The sequence below is a fragment of the Anser cygnoides genome, chromosome 2 (genome assembly GCF_040182565.1).
Source record: "Anser cygnoides isolate HZ-2024a breed goose chromosome 2, Taihu_goose_T2T_genome, whole genome shotgun sequence".
Lineage (NCBI taxonomy): Eukaryota > Metazoa > Chordata > Aves > Anseriformes > Anatidae > Anser > Anser cygnoides.
The window spans coordinates 108,582,137-108,608,507 of record NC_089874.1 but is presented as its reverse complement, the minus strand read 5'-3'; the positions used below and the strand labels follow the sequence as shown (position 1 = coordinate 108,608,507).

The following is a 26,371-nucleotide window of genomic DNA, read 5'->3' as shown; positions in this document are numbered from 1 at the left end:
TGAAGAACTGAAAGCTCCCACAGTGGGATCAGTGCTTCAGGTGATGGAGCACAGGTGCATTCAATTCTGTTAGAGAAGAAGGGGTTTACAAAACATCTCCATGGGTGTATTAAAAAAGTATTGGGAACATTCTTGTTGTGCTCAAAGTAAGACACACCAAAAATGCTACAGTTCAAGATCTATGACTTGTACAAAGGTTATTGGCCCAATTTCTGAAACCATTTATCTCATCCCAAATGTTTCTCTGTATCAGTTTAAAAAAAAAAAAAAAAAACTATACTTGAATATATAAATTGGAGCATCTCGGCAACATTTTCTGCAAGGCATAACACCTGTCAGAATTTCTCACCTTTGCCAGCTGGAACACATCAAATATATTTTATGTAGTTGCAAGTGGGAACTATTCACAGCAGCTGGGGACACTGTACTCACTATAGGCAGAAAAAGAAGCAAAGAGGTGGAGGAGAGAAAAATACATTCAGTAGGAAACAGGCTGAAATGGATAAATGAATAAAATTTTGAACAAAGAAGTCATACATAAAGATGTTGATTTATACTGGAAAGATATGTAAATGCCATATTCTGTACTCTTTAATTAATCTAAAATTAATTTAATCTTATTTTATCTGGAGTGACTTATTTAAAAACAATTTGTATGAGAAAAAAATCAACTCTTACTCTAAAACCTGTATATCACTCCTTCTAACAACTATCCTGGAAAGGAGATTTAGTTGCAGAAATAATAAAACAATCTTTGCATCTCACTATTCTATGTTTCTATTTCATATCAACATTTTGATACATTCCTTTTTTAAAGTCAGTGGATGTAAAGTAATATAACTTCACTGGGGCTCTTACTTCATCCAGCTTTAAAAATGATGTTTTTCTACAGTAGATTTCCTGAAGTTTTTACACATTTGACATCACGACTATATCTGCATGTGACAGAAGGACAAAATGACACCTCACTGACCCTGCTGTGGTAGCAGAGGGCTCCTGTAAGCACAGAGAGATGCAAGAGGCATCCACTTCAACAGGATGCTGCAATTGTTTGTGCTTACAGGTGCTTCTGCTACAGCATTTGCCCTCCAAAATCAGGCTGCAAATCAGATACTGAATCACAGTCAGGATCTCACCCCTTGCTCTTCCTCAGAGAAAACCAAGCTGTAATGCTAGTCACATTTATATGTATGCCTCCACTGGCTGATCAGTGGAGGTTTGCTGACGAAGTGTTCCAGACTGCAGGCAGTTTGCATTCCCCTCTACACAGAGGCCCAGCAGGAGGACAAGTGATTTACGGAGGCTGCTCGCCGCTGCCCACACTCCCCCCAGCAGGTATATGACCCAGCCCCACACACAAAATCAAAGACATCAGTGAAGTGTAGTCCAAAATGCCAGAGCTCATAAATAAAAATATTGACTGTAGCTTTCTGTTATTAATCTCCCTAGTTTTTGTTTGTGTGTATTTAATAAGGCAAGTCTCCATGACTCTTATTTAAAGGTTTACTAGAGATATGCTAATCTAAAAAAAACATACCTTGTTTGCATGCAGTGCAGACTGATAAGATTTACAGTACTTCAGCACAGGCTCGAGCTGGTTACAGTCATCCCATGATGTATCTGAGCATCAGTTTTTATATAAACTGTCTAAGCTTTGTCCACTGTTACAGTGTAAATCAAACATGAAAACAACTCCCACAGATATGGTTAACTTGTGTATCCTCATTGACAGAACAGAAAATAGTATCACCAGGCCAAGCACTTAGAAAATCAAAAGCAGAAGAACTAAATAGAGTAAAGTAGATCTGGAACGTGTGATCCCTACAGGGGCTTCAGGAATCTGTCCTCTGACTTGGACCAACATCCCCAAATCTGCATAGATTAAAAAACAACAGCAATAAAACAAAAAACAAAAACAAAAAACATCAATTTAATAGTAATTAAAAAATAGTAAAAAAAAACAGTAAAAAAAATAAAGTAATAGTAAGAAAATAAAGTAATATTAAAAAAAGTAATAGTAAAAAAATAAAAATAAAAAAATTGAAATGGACAATAGAGGAATACAATAAAAAAGTGTTTTCCCATTGTAAACTAGACTAGAAGCAATTAGTACTTGGCAGATATCTGAAAGGCTCAGTGAAAGACTTCCTGTCTGCCAGTACATTTTTTTTGAATGTCAGTTTTACTATCCACTGTGTACACCAGAAAAGGCACCAAAAAGCAGAAAACATCACTGCCTAACTTTGGACATCTTAATGGGAACTTTCTCATCTGAACAGTCAGTCTCTTTTTTTTTTTTTTTTCTCCCAGGGATACCTGTTCTAAAAAAATGTAGTGAAATCACGTCATATCTTCTAGAATTTAAGCGAATCACACTGCTAATAAAACAGAGGGAAGCATTTACTGCTCCTATTATTTGCCAGTTAAAGAAAAATGATGAAATGTTAGTTGCCACCTCTTCAACCCGTAACAAACAAATTGTACTTCTCCTCCTTCCCCACCAGTGCTGCTCAGCACAACCCTAGTATTTCACCCCTAAAGCAGAAGGGAAAATTTGGAGTTTTCATATCCCTAGCTTGAAGTGTTCTTCATGCCAAAAACTCTGAAGAGCCAAAAGCCTTGAGGCAAATAAGGCCAACCTTTCAGAGGAAAAACACAGGGAAACCCTGAGAACAATCCACAAATGCCAAGTGATTTCCACACAAAAACCACCACTCTGTTAAGTTTGGAAGTGCAGGTAGGAGATGGTGTCTATTTTCTATATCCGTGTTCTCCATCACCTCCCAAGGTCAAGGATGCTGACTGGGTCACAGTCCCTGCACTACACCAGTCCTGCTACCCAGTATGCAGTACAGCTGCTGAAGCTGTACTCAAAGTGCTCAAGAATTGCTTCTGTCTCAAGACTTAAAGGCTGGCCAATCTGGTTGAAGAGAAAAAAAAAAAAAAAACTTCAAAACTACATATGGACAAAAAAAGAATAAAATAAAAAAGAAGCCCTGCAGGTTATTCATTATTAATCCCACTTATTTTCTCATATGGTATTAGTTACACGTTACTTGAGATTTTAGAGCAATTTCTAGCTTTAAGCAAATATCTGCTTAAGTCAAAATTAAACATTAATTCAGGAGAGAGATTTTAGACTTCAAGTAGGTTTTTTTCCTATTAGTGCCTCATAACAAAGTAATTGTTGAATTAGTAATACATTTGTCAATCCTAGTAAGTAATTATAGGTAATATATATATAAAACAAATTACTGCTTCATTTTAGAATGTGAGCAGTGAAAGTTTGGCATGAGGTTCTAATTATCTACTGAATATGAGTCATGCCAAAACCGGTGGGACAAATCATACCTTAACTCCTAATGCTAATGTGACCCTGCTGAATATGGCTTCCCTGCATTATGGCACCAATCCTGAGAGCAGAGCACACAGCGGGATTTGTACAGGTGCAGCAGCTGGCCCGCGTTCCCAAAAAGTTAAAGAGTGAGGGTGTGAACTGCAAAATGAGAACAACTACAACAATCCAGCTTAAGCGATTTAGCTCGGGGGGCCAAACCTCTAACAGGAATAACTAATGGCTTCTTTTCCACAAAACGGTGAACAAATAAATATCCATGCTATGCCAAAAATAACACCTAGTATTCCAAACTTATCTGAAGAGAGATAAAAACATGGGCAAAAATGAGCAACTTTTGACTGACAGGTTTTCATACACAAAGTAATGACCCTGAAAGATGCTAGAGAGCCCTAACTCCTAACAACTCTCTGTAAGCAGTGAGAAGGACTGACACAGAAGATTTTTAGAAAACCTGTTAAATAATTCAGGGATTTCTCCCTACTGTGCAGCTGTTCTTCAGCAGTTTTCATGGAGTGATGTGGGTGGTGTGGGACTACAGTCTGAATGAGTTCTTAACTTTGAAAGGTGATCATAACTTTCTATTACTTTGTATGCTGAAAAGCAAGCATTAAAGCATGTCAGAAAGCAATCTGACACAAATACTGAATTTTACAGGAAACAGAGAAGAATTAAATGTATAATAAGGAAAATTAAGGGCCATATTATATATTTCCAACACACATGTCAAAGGGAAACCAAGAAACAAATTTTGCATTTTGATTTATGCACAAGTTCACCAGGCATCTAAATGACTTGTCTTAAGATATCTTGCATTTTATGCATTCCTGTGCCAGGAACACAATTCTCGAAACTCACTTTTCTTAATTCAAGGAAGATATCTTTCCCTAGGGATTTGCTGGCATCAGGCAACAATCTAAGGGCCAGACAACAGTGGGAACCAGCTGGGCTGGGGGCTGTAAAAACACCGAAGTGCAGAGACAGCGCTTGCCTTAAAAAATCTGCACTCATCTGCAATCCAGACAGGACACAAAAGCTGAAGGAATTGTTTAGATACAACGTATTAGGAAAAGCTAAGAGAAAAGAAGACTCAAGTTTACGTTGAGCTGGGACTCAATAATGAATCATATGTTCAGGAACATGTTTCTGCAGCTTCTTTTTCCTCAGCTGGAAGTTTCTCCTCAGCCAGCTCTTAGGTCACAGAGGGACTGTCTGCCTCCTTTTCTGTCAGGCCCTAAGAATCCCTACATTTCTCAAATATTCTCCCTTGTTCTTTTCTCTTCAAAATTGGCCTGACAGAAAAATCAAATGTTGGATGACGGCTATGTCCTGGAAGATCTCCTCTGCTTTCATGCAACACTTGCATAAAGAAAGAAAAATAACAAGCAACAACTTCTTGATTTAGCATATATCACATCTCTCCCTGTCTCCATCCTATTTTCACCTTTAGTATTGGAAGACACTGAAGAAGAGAAGTTGTTTCACAACAACTTTACAATTCCCAAGTGCCTTGGACCTTGATACACGGAACCTCTACATGTGCCTAAAATGTAGCAGAACTCCTGGCTGTTGGAAATGTTGTCCTGACATCTTTTGGAGAGAGCTGTTGGTATGCATTCCTTAAAAAGTGTATTTGCCAAAGCAGTGATATCAGGATTATGAGGCTCAAATTACTACTGAAATGGCTATTTACAGTTTCAAGAGATTCTCTCAGTGACAACAGAGAGTGGCCACATGAACACTAGGTCAAATGCTTACGTGACAAATGGGTTAGCAACAGCACTTGGACTTCTGCAAGAAGGGCTAGTGTTGAGAGGCCTCCTGTGATCTCAGGAAGCAGGAACCAGGAAACGTATTTAGAAATGTAAGCAAAAGCAGAGGTCAGCACGAGGGAAAAACAAAGCGTCCAATTATTGTAACAAGACAGATGTCTGTAGCCAAAGGACCAGGGAGGTCTACGCAGGATACATGTGGTACTGCAAGAGGAAATGCAGTGCAGAAGAAATCCAAATATAGCAAGTAAAGATATGTTGCACTAACTGAACATTGATGCATCTACTGAATGGCACTTCAGTGGAGGTTGACTTATGCTTGGCATATGGATAAAGCAATTAGCCCATCAAGAAAATCACATTAGATGACAAGAAGTAATAATGCTATAATGTAATACAAAAGGAACTGATTTTACAGATAAAAAAAAGAAGCCACAGCCTGGTTTCTGCATATTCAGGCTGCTGAACAATTGGACCCCGCTGTACACTGTCCATCCTGGTACGCCTGTCACTACACTGCCCTACGGTTAAAGAACACGAACGACAAAACACTCTCATAGCAAGATTTGTACCTGATAAAAGCCAAATAAGCTGACAAAGGCCAATTAGTCACCTGACTGAGGGATCAGAAACTGACCCTGGAGAAACCACTACCGTGTCTGATGCATGGTGAGAGGCATCTCATGGGGCTAATTGTGGTTCCTGGCACACTGACAGCCATCAGCAGGTGAACTGTGAAGAAAGTAGCCAGAAAGGAAAGACAGTGAGATCTCCCTGTGATGCTCTTCAATACAAGGGTCTCACTGGATGCCCTGCATAACTAGAAAGAACCAGTTTGTTTAGGAACAAGCAGCATCTCTGCCCACAGCCTATCAGATCTACAGCAGACAACCTCTGCTGATAGATGCACATTCTGTAAAGATTATTCAGCACCTTACATGTTTACCTTATTGGCACCTTAGAGCTTATTTTTTCCCTGCAAAAGACTTAATATGATATATAAAAAATCAAAGTCTTTTTTTTTTTTTTTTTCCACTGATGACATAGTATATTTTCTACTTGGAAGAAACATTCAGCAAGAAACAGAATGCGAAAGACTGAAGGGGAGGTCCACATGAAGAGACCTGAGATAACTCTGACTATTACTGTTCCTCATTTAGGCACCAAAATAAGCAGGGTAAAATAAATAAATAAAACAGATTAGAAAGTGGGCTACTGGCTCATAATTAGCATATTTTTGCTATGCTAAAGCATAAATACTCACATACAGAAAAGTTTCCTCCCAAAGGCTGCCAGGCAAAGTGTGCTAAAGGTTGAATCACTGGCTGACCACAAGATGAAAGAGTTATCAGTGCATGGGTGCTTAAAAATCTTCTTTATCTCCCAGCAACTGGTCAGTCTTAAGCACCAAGGAGTATTAACTCTCCACAGTGAAAGCACACCAATCTTAAATTAAACATGTTCTTCTTCAGTCACCTGAGGTATCTGCACAGCCATGAAAATGACCTCTTACAAAATCCAGTCTAATTTATTATGTCCTGGGGTAATGACATAAGACCATGCCTGATCCCAGTCCTTGTTTATGATATTTGTGTAAGAGAATCTTAGACCTTTGCTTTTGATATATGCTGAACACCATCTTTGTTACCATCCTGTTCAAATCTTCTAGTAAGGGCCTAAAAATTGTTTTGATGAGATATTTCTGGTAAAGGCTTCAAAATGTTTTTGATGAGATATTCCATCCTCATCTTTTCCTTTCCACAGAGGATGGAGCAATGAGAAATTCCATACAGTTTCCGAAGATACCAGTAAAGAGTTGGTAGCAAGCAAGTTGAATAGTCACAAACTCCAAGAACAAGAACTACAAATCAGATTATCTTGACTGAATGCCAATGTTTAAACAGGAAAGCAGCGTCCAATTCCCAAGACAGAGCAACAGCAGAGAGAGACCAGTCACAGAGCTCTCCCAAAATAGCACAGGGCACAGATGGAGCCACGTGAACACTTCTAATATAAGACATCTTTAGCGTGCAACAGATTTAATGAAACTTTGAACAGGAGCATCAAGTGAGATGTTGTCACACCAATTAAAAGGAGCATGCAGGTGAAACTGATGTGAACATGTGAACACATGAAACATAAGTCAATGTATGAAAACATATATGAAACCTGTTCATGTCAAAGTCCCCATTATTTGACTCTACTCTGCACAAAACACAGTATTTCCAGTAATAGAGATCATCATTCACAGCCTAGCCAAACACTGGGAAATATCCAGGGAGATTATGACCTAACTATCCACATCCTGGACTAAGAATTTCAAAACAAAAAAGTCTACTAACATTGTTATTTATGCTGAAATATTACCCAACTTCTCTACCACTTCTGAGTTCCAAAACATACTAATCATCTTCATAGGAATATATTATTTATTTCATTTTAAAAACTTTCATATACAACCTCCAACTGAGGAAGAAGTGATGAACAAAAACATCTTAGGATAAAGCGTCTAAAGAGCAGAGCTCCTGATGGGTTTGATTTACATCTGAACGGATTTAGCATCAGCATTTTAAAATTGCAGAAGTCTACATGACCCTCTCCAAACTCAAATTTTGCAACTCATAAACCTTTCTGAGATTTATAACAGCTTGCTTTGCAGTGTATTCTGCATCCCATATGCTGGGCAGTTAGGTGGTTGGGTGGACAGAAGTATTAATATTAATAGAGATTTATAAAATTACAGATGTCAAACTTTATGAGCACTGACCCAAATACAGAGCATACTACCTCAGAATTAAATACATCCAAAAAAAGGTACAACTCCAGGGTGAAAGTAACTATTTGTACCACAAACAGTAACAGCAACATAAACAAACAAAAAAACACACTCTTTAAACATTGGATCACCTTGGCAGTGGTCCTAACTCAGAGAAGAGAACATGACAGTGGCTGTTTAGCTCAAGGTTTCATAGATTGGCCTGAGCTGGCTTAGCAAAGATGAATGCAGTCACTGTGTGACATGTCAAAGGCAGTGAATGAAGGGAAGCAGAGCAACTGAGAAATATTTTCCCATTTTCCATAACCCATGTGTTGTTTTTTTTCTTTTCTTTTTTTCTACAATATCAATACCCTATTAGCAAATCTAAGGATACCTAGCATAAGGGCAGTCTGACATCTAACATATTAATTTTCAGAGCTACATATTTTCTCTTCTTGAATAGAGAACAAAAAACAGTTTGGTGACTGCTTTTGCTAAACACTTCTTGCACAACCTGGGTAGATACCCAGCTGAGCCTTACATTGTGTGTCCATGACACAGCCTAACAATGTACTTTCAATCTGCTAATGTGAAAGAGAACTGCTACTATATCTATCAAAGCTTTAGAAAGCAAAAAATAAATCCAGTGCATATTGGAAACAGTGGGCTACCAACTGTATGCAGTTCTTTCTCACTCAGCCCAGCATCAGCTGGTAGATGGTAGATCACTGCAGAGTGTGCAATGGCTTATCTGTAGCACCAGCAATGCAGGATCTCCTTTTTGACTTTTAGGTAACGTCCATCAGTCAATGAGATGTCTACGTAAAATTAAATATCCTTTAAATAAATCCCTACGCTAATAAACACTTTTGCATTACTATATAACAGAATATAACTCTTGTAAAAAGGATTAAAAATGACTGAACTTCCCATTGACAACATTTTTTTTCAAAATAACAGAACGGATAGTTCAACCAACTTTTGAGAAGTCTTTGAAATCAAGAGCTGCCACCACGAAACTATCTAAAAAGTAATTTTTTTTTGCTCATCTGAGAAAATTATATAGCAAAACACAGATATAAATTTTCACCTTTTGATTAAATACATCACCCACCAACTCAATACAATATCTATTGTTAATTCCTGCAGCTGTGGTTGTATATCCTTTCATTCTTTCCTATAGCTTTAAAAAAAAAAAAAAAAGTGACAGGAACAACTGAGAACAACTGAGAGCTATGAAGAGGAAATGTGATATCATTTTCTTATTGTTATCCAGAATTCCAGAATGACATGGATAGATGTGGAAGCCTATCTTTGACTTTTTCCAGATGTCTGTGGAACTGTATCAGCATTCCAGCTTTGTTTTATGTGGATGTGTATTTTGTGAACTTCTTTGTTCAGGCTTTTCTTTATCACCACGTGTGAGGGAATTTTAACAACATTTCAGCCAGAACATGAGAAGTTGCAAAAATAATTTTAAAATTCATGTATCACAGATGTAGTGCAATCTAACTTGTGGAAAGGCTGTTGAGACAACAGGATGGTAACGAACAGGTGGTATTTGCACTCAAGGTGATGCGATTTCATGAGCTGAAATTTATTTTGGTTAAAATTCCTCATAAAAATATGATACCATGAGATTGCAGTACCAGAAGATATGGCCAGTCCTGCTTGGCTGTAGAACTACTACCCTGGGCAGAATCATAGCTCAGATTATGTGTCAACAAGACAAACCTAATCTTGGTTATCTCCAAAAGTTTTCATTTGCAAACTGCATAAAATTATTAATGACACTTTGAGGTGGGACTGGAAGCTGAAGTCTTTATCTGAACCCTGCTGTGACTAAAAATAATTATTCCTGTACATCAATTCCCTCCCCCAGATCTTGTTGGGGCAAGAGATGCATAAATTGCAGCCCAAAGGACTGCGCAAAAGCAAGTTCAGTATGGACCCTGAGCTGCTAAACCAGAGACAGGTGGACAATATACCTGTACATTGCTGACTTCCCTCCTCCCCCCTTCATGCACCCTCTCCTCCTGCACATTTCCCTGTTCATGGCTTCTGAGCATCCCTCCAAGGAGAAGTGCACATTCAACAGATCATTTCTGCTCAATAGCTTCTTTCTGCAGAAAACAGTGATTTACTGTTTGACCATATATACATGTACTGCAGATAACAATACTACAATTGCTTCCATTTTGATAACTAAATTACTGACTTCTTTTTTTCTATTAGATCTCAAAGTATTGCATCCCTTAACATCTTGCCTGTTTTACACCTCTCTGCACCTTTTTGGAAGCACAGAGCATCTTCCTACCTCACCGGTACCAGTGTTTTAAACTTTGGACAATTCCATGAAATTCAATTTTATTAGTGAAAAAGAGTGTTGAAATCCTTACACTCCCCCACCCCACCCCCAACCCCTTTGCTTACCAAGGTTGGCTAATTGGGTAACTCAATTAGGCTGATTCTTGAAATTGCACAGGTTGCTGTTCAGTACAAAAACTTAATAATCACAGAAAACTCCTGCTGTAAGGAATAAGGTCCCTAAAAATGAAAATGTGCATGCACATTTATATAATCAGAAAGAAAGAAGCACAATTGAATAGCAGTTTAAAAGCATTTCTTGACCCCTTCCCACAGCACTGACCTTTTGTGTTTCTGCTAGTCTTATAATTTATCTGTAGGCAAATAAAATATCAGATAGCCAATAATATGCTAAAGGATAGCCATGAAATAATGAGAATTGGTTGAATAGCAGTGTTATGAACTTGGAACTGTTGTCAGCAAAACAGTATCAGCTTCAATTATTATTTTTTTTACTCTTGTAATAATTGTCTGTTGCAGTTTGTGAGAGTCTTTAGCTGACATCTGCACAAATATAAAAAAAGTTAGCCACAAGAAGCATTTACTATCTCCTTTATATTAAAACAGAAAAAAAGTCCAGACATAAATAAGGCTTTCAACAGTATGTCTTCTAATTCCACAAGTTTTATATTGCAGCTGTGTTTAATTAACACTAGACCACCACACCCTCCAGGTGGAAGATTTTGAGGACCATTAAAATCCAGTTTGGTGCCTTGACTGAGGTCTGTATTTCTAAGAATGATGGTAAGTTGCTAGACGCTACAATAGAGCCTGTTCTCAGTATAATTTGAGTCCTTTGATGTTCCTATGGTACAGGCAAGAACATGGGTTCTCTCAGAAACATTACATTATTTGCAGACAGACCTGTCGGGTCTAGGAAAAGCAGGAATTTCTTGGAACCTGCTACATAGCCATCTGTGGCGTTGCCGAGAAACTGCAGGGTCACAATCCATGGCTAGGTCACAATCTGCTGGTTTAAAGGATGCATTAAAAATCATCCTCTTACATTTCAATATTCTTGATCTGTGTGCCAAAGAAACCCTGAAAAAAAATATTTTGGTCAGGCTATATGAAGTTTCTTGGCCATAATGACTTTACAGGTGAAGTGATTCATGAACCAAAAACGCATGTTAACGGTTCCATGTCCTGTACGCTGGGGACTGGCTGTCTTCTTTTGAAATGCATGACTCTATACATCATAGAAATAACCGGTAGGACTTCCTATTTATTAATGTACTCTAAATTACATTGCTCCCAACATCCTTCAGAACTGAAGTTCTTTTTTTTTTTTTTTATATTATGAATAACCTTTTACTCTTCTAATGAGAACAGTAATAGATTGATGATACTACACCCCACACTAGCTGGAGCGCCTCAGGAACATTTACAAATATTCAGTGCTTTCAGCTTTAAAATAGGTATCTGGTATCACTGATAATATTTAGAAATCAAGTTCATTTTCTGGTCACTGGACTTTGAAAGATAGTGTATCCTACTTTCTTTTTTTCTATACACATAAAAATATAATTATGGTTTTGTCATGAAATATTTTTCATTTGCTACAGCTTTGAGATTTTTTTTTCACCATTGAAAATCTTACTGGTTGTAGTCTAGATGATGACTATAACATCTCTAAAATTCAGTTTATTGATTCCTTTAAACAAAATCCTAAAAGAATTTGGTATGATAAAATTCAGCAGTAAAAATCGTAAATATGGATGGAAATGGTGCAGTGCTGCAGATCTAGATATCAGGAAAATGCTAGACTTGTAATGAAACAAAAGAGGAATGTTTAAGATTGAAATCAAGTCTTCCCTTCTAAACTCATCTAATGAGTTCTCTTCCTTCCAAAGATTTGAAAGGTATTTTTCCTTCTTTGGTGAGTGCAAAGGAATTTTACTTATTTATTTTGCCCTGTGTGACAGATGTGCTGCACGTTGTTTACGCAGAAGTTGTAACATACAGGGTCTTCTCGCACCCTCTGTGGTTATTGATTCAGACATGCATACATACATATATATATATACATGGCAGAAATTGAAGGGAATGTTAAGGCCTTTTCCATTTAGAAGTGGACTCAAAATGTGCAAAGTTCAGACATAATTTTACCCAGACTCAGGGCTGTGTTCTAACACACTGACACAGGAGAGCCCACCAAAGCATTTCAAGTCCAAGTCTGTGAAGAAAACGTTTTTTCCCCCAAATGGCTCCATGCCACATTTATGTGAACAACGCCTTTTGCTTTGTTTCACGGGGTGATTTTTCCTTACGTCACAGATTCCATGGAACAGCTAAGTAAACCCAGTCCTTTCCACTCCATGTTAACCTTGAGTCAAGATCTGCCTTTTGTCCTGAGCAGTCCCCAGGCTGCACCTCAGACGGCTGCCACCCCCAGGCAGGATGGCTCACCTTTTAGCTAAGGGCCTAGCCATGGCGGAGCTGCTCTGGTTAGCAGTTGGCATCTCAACTCACTTTTGCTGCTCACTTCCCAGTTGAGACCCAGAGCACACCGCCGACACAAAGCATGCAGAGGCATAGCAGGCTCAAGCCCAAGGGCTTGGACCCAGGGATAAAAACTGGCTCAGACTTAGAGAGTGGGTACATACAAAGTCTCACAGTATCACGCTAGCAAATTGGGTTTTCTAGGAATACTCAAAATGATTACATGACGAAGAGCAATACATAAAGATGTAAACAATCTAACACAAGATAAATCCTCAGAATTAAAGTGAAATATTTATTTTCAGTGGAAAGCATTTTTCTAAACAGTGTTTAACACACAAATATATAGTTTCCTATTTCTGCACAGTAACTCCCCTAAGACTCTCTACTAAATATTTATGTTACAGTGATTTGAATTATCAGCAAGGGAACTTTTCAACATAGTGCTCTGCACCAGAACAGAGATGCTGGTTGCTAAAGCACCATAGTGTTGGTCCTTACATACCCCATACTGCTACAACAAAACACTGTAGATGAGCCAGAAAAAACACTGAAACAGTGCTGCTGGTGTGTGAGGTCTGTCCCTGTAAAGGGACACACAGCCCTGTAACTGGTTGTGTGAGCAGCCTGTTTCTGACTTTTCTGGTCTTTTAAAAACTTTTCACAATATGGAAAGCAGACTTTCTAGTAATTTGGGACATAAAAGCAGTTGGTATTGCATAATGTCTGGTAAGATTTTCATAGGAGGGTCAAGAATATAACTAGAAGACAAACAACAGAATAGCTACTTATAAAAATGTAAAAGGTTTATTTTTGCATGTGTGTTTCTTAATTTACCAAGAGCATAAATCACCAAAAGAACTGTCCTCCACACACATCCTGCTCTCCTCTCTACTATTCAAGTTTTATCAAGTGCCTTCTCCTGCACAGCTGGCCTTCATTTGTTTTTTTGCTACTTCTGCCTTTAAGCAGGCAGAGGGAGACAGACAACAGCTACTCTGTCCCTCTGTCAGCAGCCCCTAAAACAAGGTGACAGTGACAGTCGCCCTTTTACATCCCTGCAGTTTGGTGCACTCATCCTAGCTACAGCTGGGACACACAGCAAACAAAACTGCCCAAGACAGCATCACAGTGTTAACAGGTCCACTGGGTGTTTCCTCTGGTGTAGCAACAGAACACCTTTGGAAGTCCACCAGCTTCAGAAACAAGCTATACTCTGCATCCAGTGGCTTCCCAACTCTTCTCTCCAATGTCAATCTGACTGTCAAAAACACAGACTCTGAGGTGATTCCTTTCACTGCCACTCAATGTCAGACACCTTTCTGCTTCAGTTCAAACATTTCGTCAAAATTTAGCCAAAGTTTCAATCTGCACTGCATTTTTAGTTTTATCTTGCTCTGAAAATGTCTGATATATATATTGTTGTACTGACATATATCACAATGTAAATTATCACAGAAATTTGATGTAGATTATGAGATACAGTACTGAGCTTTCAAAATGTACTATGCTGCAACAAATACCCTCAAAGCACACAGCATAATTCCTTCTTTCACTGCATCATGAACACAAAGAGAAGAATAATAAACTCTAAGAGTGCATCCTGAAGTCAGTTTTGGACAGAAAACAAACAAACAAACAAAAAAAACAACATCTTTTTGCCATTCATGTCATGTTCATGATGAATATTTCCATGTCAGGAAAATGGTGAGTTTGTATGCAACCTGGAAGACATGATTTCTTTTTCTTTGTTAATAATCTTAAATGACAGCATCTTAAATGAAGGAACACAAGTATGCTAACTTCATTCCAGCATGATTATATACATTTTGTGGAAGGTTTTATATGTCAATGCTGAAAAAGAATATTTAGAATATTGCTGGATTTTCACATGGAAGCATGTGAGTCTAGAAATAAAGACTCCATAAGTACAATGAACACTAACTTTCTGAACTGTTATGTATAATGCCCAGCAGGAAATTAAGTAAGACTTATCATACATGCCTAAGAAGCAATTACAGAAGTTTCTGTTTCCTCAGTCGTAAATTTCCTCGCTGCATAAAGTTACACTGGAAGTGTTGAAGCAATGATGACATTCAGCATGTACTGGATTAAAGTAAAATTAACTTTCATGTGGAGAATAAACTATTGTTGCTTTTTATTCATTTTTTTGTCAGGCAAAAAAACTCACATTAAAATCTTTCATTGTTTAGAGGCTTATCAGAGGATGTGTTCCACATGATCTACTGCATGATGCTAGGCATCCTTTTAGTCATGAGTTCTCCTTGATTCCACAGACAGATCCATTTTTACACATTTTATGACTCAGACACTGCATATTGCCTATGCATGAAACAGTAAACAACAAGGGATTTACAGGAACTATACTTTTTTATTCTTAATGTCATTCTCCCACCTTTCTGTTATTTCTTAAGTTTTCAGAAGTACTCGCCATGCAAAGCAGTTTTGGAAGCATCTTAATCAGCTATGAACTCGCTACAGACAATGCATGCTTGCATTACTTGTGCTAATCTCTGAAGAATTTTCTGTCTCAGTGGAGATTTGGATAAATGGTTGTTGCTTTTATACTCAGTCATTGCTTTTAAATTCATAATTTTACAGGGATAGTTGCTGATACAAGGACATTATCAGAATATTAGTTTATTGGAATATTTCAAAATTTTCAGTATTTTCAAAATACTTGAAGGCAGCCCTGCATGAAATGATGTGTCCAAATAGCTGACCAGAGTCCATGAGATGTATGTTCAGACTCTAGGCAGGTGTTCAACCAGTAAGTCATGGTATTTGAAAGTCCTGCATGCATCTGCTACACACCATTGCAATAGAAGTAGGAAATTCTGAATGCAATTTCTTAATCCTTTGCCCCTTTATAAGTAGAAATACTGTCTTTATTTCCAATGAATTAATAAATCCACCCAGAAATATGTTGGTCTTTACAATACAGTACTTTTCAAAACCAACACAACCTTGAAAGGATACTCAGGAGGATAAAAGACATGAAATCTCACTAGATACAGAGGAAAAAGTACCTGGTACTCATTCCTATGAAAGGTCAACTGCAGTCCTGAGTCTGAGCTTTCAATAAATGGAGAATCCTAATTTGTTTGTACTGGATATTGCTGCTTCCTAATATAACCCAAAGCCCCAGGGACATGCTGGTAGTAATGCAAACACAGGACGGTCTTTCAGCCAAGAAATCATTTTAAATTTATCTAAAGTAAAAAGTTATTATAATTCCACAATGGTGGCATGCATTTGTTTGACATTCACCACAGCATACTGGGGGCAGAGAAGTATCTGAATTTAGTTCCCATGATCTAACAGAGAAGCTATCTAGGCAACTTGATGATTTAAGTTTATTCTCCCTTTTTTCTTCACATAACCATTTTGTAAATAAAGCATCCAAGGTATACACAGTAAACAAATGCAGAATTTCACAGAAATCTTTAGAAAGATTTCCAGGCATTAATTATGGATCCATCAGTTCTATTATTTGAGGTACAAGAAAAATATCCAGAAGTACCATAACTGCCAATTTTGATATTCCAGCAAATATTGAATACAAACTTAATCACTTTATAGCTGATTAAAAGCACAGCTGAAAGAAAAAATAATATTTCTTAATTGTATTTCTTAAGGAATAAAATATTGTTCTGAAAGAATAATCTTTTCAATAGATCTGGATGTAGACTTCAACACCAGGAGATGGTACAGTCAGCACAAAATAAAAAATGGGTGAATATAACACTACAACTAAGAGAAAAATAAAATGGAATATTTTTACAGACTACTAAACACAAGAAGAGGATACACTTACAGAGGACTAGTACAATAAGGAATATTTTCACTAACTTACAGAAAGTAAAGTTTAAAATGAACGTCATGGAAAATATTGCTGTTGCTGGTGGAAATGTCATTTCAAAAACATGTTTAAAATTAGTCCTAGGAAAGAACAATAGCAAGCATACCGAAGAACTTATTACCTCTATGTTACCTCTATGTTTATTACCTTGTGATCAAATTTGCAATTGCCTGTCTCACAGATTCTATATGCAAAGGGCATTGCTTAATCTAATAATCAGAATTTTATTTCATCAGAAGTACAAATTTAATAATGAAATTGTATTACTGCATGAATACTACTACATCTCAAAATCCAATTCTGTGTTATATGGAAATATCATCAGTGTAACAAGACTGATTACCTAGCTCTTGATGGCTTAAGAAGATTAACGCAGCTCACGACGCTTGCTGTATTTATCTTTTTCCCTCCCTATATGAACTCTGATGTAAAAAATGATCTGGTTATATTAGTTCCATTCAACGCAGCTGTGGCTAACCAGAAATCTTTTATTAAGCCAAGTGACAAGTTCTAGAAGCAAGATTTTACACATGCTAGGCAATACTGACAAGGTTGTGAAGAAACAAAAACCCTCTGTTGGCTAAATGTTTTTAAACTCCTCTATCAACCCACCAGCATACATCTATCTAGCTTAGAAAATGCTATGGCATTTTTGTAGCCATCCTGAAAGAGAAGGAAAGGTATGACCTCTAAAACAGGAAAGGGATGAAAAATAAGAATCTGAAGAAGCTAAAAATTGTAAGACTTGCTTTTTTTTAAACACTATCAGCTGATTTTGAATAACTTCAGCATAAGAGCAGAGTATTTAAAAATCAGTCAAAAACTACTTTCTGCTTTGCTCTTGCAGATGGCCCAAATTAATCTGCTTCTAGATGTAAAAGATTATTAAAGGGATGATTGTCCTTAATTTCCAGAATGAAACTATAACTGTGTAAGGTTTAAGAGGTGACAGTCTGTGTCACGACTCTAATTTAAACATTTTTCAAGTGTTTTTATTACTAAAATGAAAACATTTTCAGAAGACACAATACAGCAGTGTGAAAAAAACTGAAAACAGAAATGATTTTTTGATTCAGAAGCTGGCATATAAATATGCCCAAAGTGACCTACAGAATTTGAAGACAAAGATATACCCTTCTCTCATCCATTTCTTAAACTGGCAGAAATTAGATGATTAACTACACAATGCAACAAATTTCAAAGAAAACACAGAATCAAATAAAAACATTAATACATTCATTTCTGATGTGAAAATGATGGAGTCATAGAATCAGCTTTAATTTCCCTTAAGGAGGAAAGTGGCAGAGAGAACAAACACTGTAGGAACATGTGGACAATTCACGTACTTTATCCTTGGAGCATTTAAACACATCAAAATAATTACAAGTTTTTTGTTTGTTTCTTTTTTTTTTCCTTCTTTTGCTAGTACACCTTTTCCCCTTCCTCGCTGTATTGTCCTTTTATTCAGTCTAGAAAGTACTGCACCAAAAGTCCTGGTCCACTTTTGCACTACCGACTCTCACTTCATTTACATGAGGGCAATGTATGGTGTAATTTAACTCATGTAGAGTTAAATTAACTCTACATGAGTTTCAAACTCATGTAGAAATTCAGTTCCAGCAAAATCAAAACAAAAATTAAATTTAAAGAAAAAATCAAATATTGCAGTATATCCAAAAATCCCTCACAATAGTATTTGCAGATGGCGCTCCTTCACATGGGGCTGTGAACAAACTGGGAGACAGATTTCAAAACAGTCTTGAAATCATTCTGGAAGAAACTGGGCAAGCACAAATTTCTGTTATAATGTAGGGGTACTCACCTATATAAATATGGGTTTAGGAAAAAAAAAATACATTAGCTGCTCTGCAGAAAAGGATTTGTAGGTTATAGTGAATCACAAAGTGGGAGAGAATGCTGCTGTTGGAAAAAAAAAGTACCATATAGTAACACACAAACAGGTATTGTCACTTGTAGACATACAGGTAATTATTATATTCAGAACGTATTAAAAAAATTCTCAGCTGAATTACTGCCTTACATTGGGTACTGAACTTCAAAGAACTATGTTGACCACTTGGAGAACACAGAAATAGACCAACAAGTAAACATGGCCCATGAAGAAAGTTTGGAGGCACTGAAGTTCTATTAAGAGAAGAGAATGAAAGGAGTATATGTGACAGACATGACAGCAGCCTTCAAGTACTTAACAGTAACCAAAAAGAGAAATGGAAATGTTTTCTCCTTTTCTACAGTATATTGAAGGAGCAAGACAAGGTATTTTGACTAAGGGGGAAAAAAGTCCCTAATGATAAGCATCAGAAGAGACTATAGAATATTTCCAGTCAGGCACACGGGACTTAAGAATAAGATAAACAGCTGTAAAAACTGTTTCATTAATAGTTGATCCCAGTCTGGATAGGGAAACAGAAAACTCCAGTCTTCTTGTCTACACTTCTGTGTTTCTTATTGAGTGAAAAGAGTTGAATAAACATTAACAGCTAACTCTACCATGCAGAGATCATAACACTGTGCAGATGCTACAGGCACAGTGCTGTCATTTCTCCAGCTATAGCTTAGCACACTGCTGTAGTCAATTTTGCAAAGCATTATTCATATAGCCAAGGAACAGGAAATACAGTATGGCTGTGTCACCAAATAATTACAAGCAGAAGTACTACCAAAGTACTTTCTGGAGTAGGAATTCTGTCTTTTCCTCACCTTCACAGTACCACATATTCTCTGATGCCATTTAATGACAATAATTTATGTTTCAACTAGTCTAACCAAGGACTTGGTATCTTTTGTCTCTTTGATCCTCAATGGTCTTTATAACTTTTTTAACTTCTTCTGCACCTTGCAGATCCAGCATCCATAATGCCAGCATCATGTTCCCTTCTTCATTAACTTTACCTGAAGTTGATCAACTATCGCCATACCAGTGAACCAAATGGTGCCAGTTTACTCTGGCTCTGAAATTCAACAACTGATTTTTTTTTTTTTTTTTTTTTTTGGTATTGCTAGACTGTTAGAACAACCTCTGGAACAAGTTTTTTGGCCCACTTCTTTTCTCCCAAAATGTCAAGCATGGTTTGGGAGTTCACATGGGCCAAATACTGTTCCCAACAGGTAACTTAAACACACTCTCTGTGCCCAGGAGGCAAAGAGAGATTAATAGTGAGGATATGGGTCATTCATGTCAACTGGTCTCAGTGTCAGAGAGCAGCCTGAGGCACATTTAGTTTACTGCTGCATCCATACCCATTATACTATAAGGCCATTTGTAAGGAAATCATTATTAATAGCGGCTAGAATAGAAGTTTCAGTAATACTGAATTTAGAGATGTTAATTACAGATAGAAACGGTATGTCTTCTCCTTCTTTTCTTCAGGAGTGTATTCTTCAGAATGAAGTAATTTTGAAAAATTGTTTTCCACTGTAGCTCCCAATTTCCACCACAGGAGGAAGAAAACGCTACATGGTTTCTTCTCTGTCTTGGATGGTTATGAACTCTCTACCCTACAAACAGTGTCTAACAATGATACAAGTGCTATAATCTAAGCACAAATACTGTATTATTAATCACAAGAATATTAGATATAGGAAATCAACTCATGCAGTTCACACAATCAATAATAATAAACATTTCTAAAAAAAAAAAGAAAATATACTTTTGAAGGTCTGACTTGAACTGACAAAGCCTAAGACATTTAAGACCGATATTTCATAAACACAATTATGTCTTTTACTTCGAGAAATGGTTTGAGTTAAAGGTGAAATTATAATGTGTGCTCCAAGTTTCCTTAGGATTTTGTTGCTTTAAGTTAAATCACATAAGGTTTCACATAAGGTTTCCTGTGTTTAATTGTATTATAACTGTTTATTCAAGTGGCAGCAGCATACTCTGTGATAAATTAAATGGACATTTATCAAGGGCAAGTTGACAGTTTTAAATGTTAAACATAATCATTGTAAGACAAGTACAAATAGCTTCTACCTGGAGGTTACGTATCCAAATCACTGGATAGATATTTTAATTAACTTCTGCACAATAAAGAATATTTGCTTCTGAATTATTGAAGAACATTTCCTGAGAGAGTAAGATATAAAATGTCATGCAATATATTTGTAAGTACTGTTTATATATAAATAAAACCTGAGAATCCTTCTTCCTATATAACGCAGGCAAGAAAGAGACAAACACGGTTTAAAAACAAATCTTGAGGTCAAGATTTAATTTTTAATTAAAAATCAGCTTAACAGAGTTCCATCAGACAGAGGCATAATGCATGGTTAGAGCCGTTTTTATTAGTATATCTTTTTTTTCTTAGTTCAGCGAATTATTAATTAATAACAGTGTACCACCTCCAGTTCTGAGGGCATTTTGAGAAAGCCTAAAGATGAAAATACATAACAACCATTGCTAAACCCAAAGAGAATATACTGAGAAACATATGCATGGGAACAAATGAGTTAACACTTTTCTGTTTTGTTAAACCCATCTAGACTTCTTGCCCTAGTAACAGCAATTCTTAAGGCAACAAGCTGGGAAAGAGGAAGAAAGCTGCAAACCCATAAGAGGAGAGTGGTAAGTGCCTTCCCATCAACCCTTCACCTTTCAAACCACTGAAGCATCTGAACACTTAAAATACTAATAAAAGCTAAAAAGTTTTACTCACAGTTAAAACCAGGTTCAATAGTTTTTCCAGCTTCAAGACTGTTTATTGTAATCTGAAAGATGATGTGCAGCAGCAGAAATGATAGACTGGTGAAACACAGAGATTTTAATAATCGTCCTGTATGCCCTGGAAGACAAAACATACATACATGTAGTTGGTGAATTTCTTAATATCTCTTAAATTTTAAAAATAATAAAAACAATAAAAATATTCTGACCATTAATATTTCTGCAAGTCAGAGCCTCATTATTCTCGATTGACTCTTAATAAGCAATGCCATAGCCAAAAGCTTAAAATTAAGGTATCTTTGAGTACTCTTTTAATTACAAAAGCTAGCAATTGCTGTTACTGATATTTCTTTTTACTTTTGATTTAAAAAAAAAAAAAAGTTTCTTGATAGCAATTTTATATAACAAATAACATCATTATTCTTATCACCATGTTACCTGATACAAAGTATGGATGATACTTCCAATCTTGGGAAAAATAAAAACCTGTTAACCTAATTACACTTTCCAAAACAAATTACATTGGAGGAGGTATAACAACAGAAGAACCTCAGTTTGGCTCAGAAATATAGACATGCTTTCAAACGAATGCTTTGCTTTGTGCAGACTGCCCTCTTTCTCTTCCTGTAGTAGCTTTTTGAAAAGAATTTTCAGTGCACACTGAAGAATACTGTGCCAGATACATTTGGTCTTAGTTCCTCTATGATTTACTGGATATATATAGCCAAAAGCGAATAGCAAATGTTTGATGGAGACTTAGAAAATGCCTTATAAATCCTCTAGGAAACACTCAGCTTTATCACAGGCAGCCAAATTTGCAAGGGATGAATAAATAAAGTAAACCATTAGTATTTCAGAAAATATGCAACTTTAACAATAAGTTTTGTTGCTGATGAAAGACGACACTACTTATCACCCTGCTTGACCTATTTACAATAAAATTTCTATTTCTTAAGTATTTTATACCTAGATTTTATACCACCTGCTTCATGCATTTGAAAGTCACTTTTTTTAATTTACAGATTATAAAACTAAATTGCTGCAATTCTTACACAAGGATATAAATAAAACCAAGGCTGTGGAGAGCAGAACTAGCAGAGTATACTCAGAAAAGGTTCACCTACATGCATCCTGTTTCTTTCATTCTTACTCTCTGTGGGTCCATTGCAAGCAACTTCTAGAAAGAATACAATGATCAAGACTGACCTGAGCTCTGGCTCAGATTTGATTACTGAGCAAATTCATCCAATAGCTCACAGTAGATAGTCAACTGTCTTAGGCTTAAGATCCCACTAAGGGGGTTGTGTTATTCTTGATGGACAGAATCTTTCACAGAAGTCCTTTTGAAATTTGGTAAGTGGTTTCTAACCACTTGCACTGTAAGAAAAGATGCAAAGGCACTAAAATAGAGACATAAGACAGCACTAGGGAAATGCACTAGCTTAAGGAGATTTTGGTCACTAACTCAATGCATGCACAAAGCAACTCACCAGTCAGTACTCTCCTCTGTAAAATGAAATCTAAAATTCTTTGGGAACTGATTATCTCTTACAACATCTGCCTAGTATACAGTATGGTCTTAACCAGAACACATAGAAATTTCACATGCTGGATGCTTTAAATACCCAACTTTTTGCTTTTTTTAAACACGATAAAATGCCCGCTGTGTGTGTGTGTGTATTTCTTTTTCCTTTGGTGATGCCAGTAGCTCTGAGGAGAGTGCCCTTGACCTGACAGTTAGATCATATTGGTTTCATGGAATTTAGATCAGGTCTACTTCAGATAGATAAAAAGCATTCTGTGACAGAAATCTCTTCCTCATTCCTAGGCTGGCAAAATGAAGGGTAAAATACTGAGGACCAAAGCAATTATATCATAATTATGACTATGTACTATACAAGTGACAGGGAAACAAGGTATGGTTCATATTTTGCATCTATCCAGTAAATCAACTTTCTGTTTTATACTGTGTTGAGCTTACATGGCAAAGTTTAGGTAGCAGGGGGCTGCAGGGGTGGCCTCTGTAAGAAGAGCTGAGCAACTGCCCCGTGTTAGATAAGGGCCAGTTTCAGCCGCTGGTTGGGGAGGAGGTAGAAGAGGGTGGTTGAGGGAGAAGGTGGTTTTAGTTTGCTTTTAGTTTCTCACTGTTCTAGTCTGCTAGTGAACTATAATAAATTATATTAATCTTCCTACTTTGAGTCTGTTTTGCCCGTGACGATAATTGGTGAGTGATCTCCATGCCCTTAACCCTTGATCCCTTTCTCCATCATATTTTTTCTCCCTGTTCCTTCGAAGAGCAGAAGTGAGAGATTGGTGTGTTGGAGTTTGGCTGTCCGTTGGTGTGAAACCATCACATTTCAAGCATATCATCGATGGCCCAAATAGTAGTTAATAATGCAAAGAATCAGATAAATATGATTTAGCAATTTTAGAAAAACTTCATACTCAAAACTTTTGTTACGATTGCTATCTTGACAGTGCAACTTTTGAATACTAATGCCTGTAATGAACTTTTTTTTTCTTTTCTCTTTTTTAAATCAAGACATTGAAGAATTCAAACAAAACGGCAAATGGAAAGAGCAAGCCCATATAGGAATTTTGCAATCTGAAAAAGAAGCTACTTTGTATGACTTTGGTGGTCAAACTGTGCATAGCACAGTACTGGTCAGCCATCAGAGTCTACAGACATAAGACAACCCAGGTTGCAGAGCATTATAAAACATGAAGTAGATTTAAACATGAAGTAGGTTAATTTTTTTTTTTTGTCCGAGGCCTTTTTTGTTCTACTCGTACTGAAGCTGGCCTAGTGTCCTGGCCTAGGACAAGAACTTCTAAGCATTATGAAAGCATAAATAACTCATATTTTCAAAATCATGAGAAGAATGAATATATGACAAGCTACGTGTTACTAAATCAGTTGTTAAATGTGATGTCATATACAACAAAATACAAAGACTGCAAGGACTTTTACATTTTTTTGGCAAGTCTTAGTATTTGGAGTCTTTTCCCTGTATTACCAGATCTCAGACTCATGATATTATGAGAGAGCTGCATACTCTGAATACACATTTTTAAAAAATATATTTTAAAGTTGAAGACAAACAATTTGACAATACGGATGCCACGTACTCAACAGTTCTGTTAAATCTTTGAGATTTTTAAGGAGAGTCTGGAATTTCTGAAGCTTTGGGTCACAAACTCTCCCCAGAGCTTGGGAGTTAACAGTTCAATAGTGCTCAGCTGAGCACTGAATTTTTCACATCAAATTATAATTGGAATGTTTAACAAAATTGTTTCAGTCAGCCTCTAAAGGAAAACAAACTGCAACATAACTAGCCAATGCACATTCATTTCCCAAACTGTTTCCATATAAAGACATAAACTATTAAAAATCTTGGGTCCATCTTTCAATATTCCAAATGCTATTTATCTCCAAAATATACCTTTATTTTAGAATTCATTTTTATAAGCTTGAAAACAAAAATCTTTGAACTGTCGATTGAACAAAGCATTTCTTTAACAAAGACCAAACTTGTGCAATCGTCATCCTTCTAGGAACTGTCAAAAATGTTGACAAAACACTTCTTGAAATGCTGGCAAACCATCTCCTTCTGCACCAAGTTAATATTTTAAAGGATCAGTAACTCTTGTGATAAATGAAGTCTCAGTGTACTGGTAAATATGGCAGAGAAGATACACTACTGGAAGGCAACTAGACATGCTCGGTGCAGGTTACAGGATTCTTAAAGAGCTGTTTCCTTCGTGGCTATCAGTGGGACAGGACCACCATGACAACCTACTGAGCAGCCGACCTTTGCATGTACAGTATTCAGCTGTGCCAGCAGAAACTAGATGCTACAAGAATTTGGAGAAGAGTAAGAAATATTATGCCCCTGATTTCAAAAGTTTTGGAGAGACATCAACAACTTGGGAGAAATGGGAGTGCTAGAAAAGTCAGTGAATTACTGGATCTGTAATTTATGCCAAGGAAGAAGTGACAGATTTGGATAAAGGATGAGTTTCAATTTATAGTGGGGTTTGGATAAACCCATTTAACTGTATTTTTACTTACATATTTTTTTCTTTCTACTGGAAACTTAGTTTGAAATTACACAAAGAAAAAATTAACTGTATGTGTACAGGACTGAGATGGTGAGAAAGGAGAATAACACCTCAGTCCACACTGGAAATCAAAATGCAAGAAGGGAAGCACTGATTGCTTCCCTTCTGTCTTAGATGTATAGACTCGTACATGTTCATCAAGACTGATCTAGGAAGAATCTTCTCACAAAACACCTGGATTTGTACTTTACAGTCAGGTTCTGATTTTACTCACACCATGTGGTGCCACCAGCTTCAGGAAACTGTGGTGAATTGGAAAGAAAGAGCAGAATTTGCCTCATAACTGGCTTGAAAGATTAGAAAAAAAGTGGGTTTGCTTTCAGGTGCAGCGTGCCATTCCTAATGGTACCCAGTGGGATCAAAACCTGGCACATGGCTTTAGAAACGTACCCCAGTGTGCTTCAGAAACACACGGGGAGGTTGCTTGAGCCTCTCGGTCCCTCCAGAAGGCTCCTGGGCAAGGGCCTTCTCCCCTCCAACCAACCCAGCAGGAAGGTGGTCAGGATGCAAAGCCTTCATTACCCTCCTTCTAGCCAGCCCAACTGCAACATTAAACCGGATTAAAGAGGGCCATAAGCTTTCAAACGTGGCAAAGGAATCCATTCTTGTATTTTTCAAAAGTAACGCAGCCAAGAGCTGGATTAGTGATGGCATGTCCCCCCAGCCACAGGCATGCAACCTCAGTACAACTAACTATTTGAATGTGCCCAGCTGGGACTGCTGCTGTCAACAAGCACAGCTCTTCACTGCCTCCATCACTATTGTATGCAAAGGTGGAGCCTACTGGTCACAACATTTCAAATGCAGAAAAATAGCACTGTAATGTTTAGATGGGCAGTCCTGTGATCTTTTCTGCTACCCCTTTTCCATAAAACAGAGTATAACAGACTTATTTGTCTTATTTTACTTGTACATATGGAACTTCAGAAGAGCTTCTTCCAAAAGGGTGTGCCAACAGGACATGGAATAACTGAATGGTCAGTTG

The 26,371-nt window shown here is 37.1% G+C and overlaps 1 protein-coding gene across 4 annotated transcripts in view; it reads right to left on the bottom strand.

Annotated features, from left to right (window-relative positions):
• The window catches only part of PIEZO2 (piezo type mechanosensitive ion channel component 2), a 313,186-nt gene that overhangs the window by 179,519 nt on the left and 107,296 nt on the right, over positions 1-26,371 (bottom strand). For all 4 annotated transcript variants that reach the window (XM_066992758.1, XM_048077088.2, XM_066992759.1 and 1 more), the window contains exon 3: positions 21,257-21,382. In XM_066992758.1, coding sequence (XP_066848859.1) covers positions 21,257-21,382 — 126 coding nt within the window. The remainder of the gene's footprint in view (positions 1-21,256; positions 21,383-26,371) is intronic.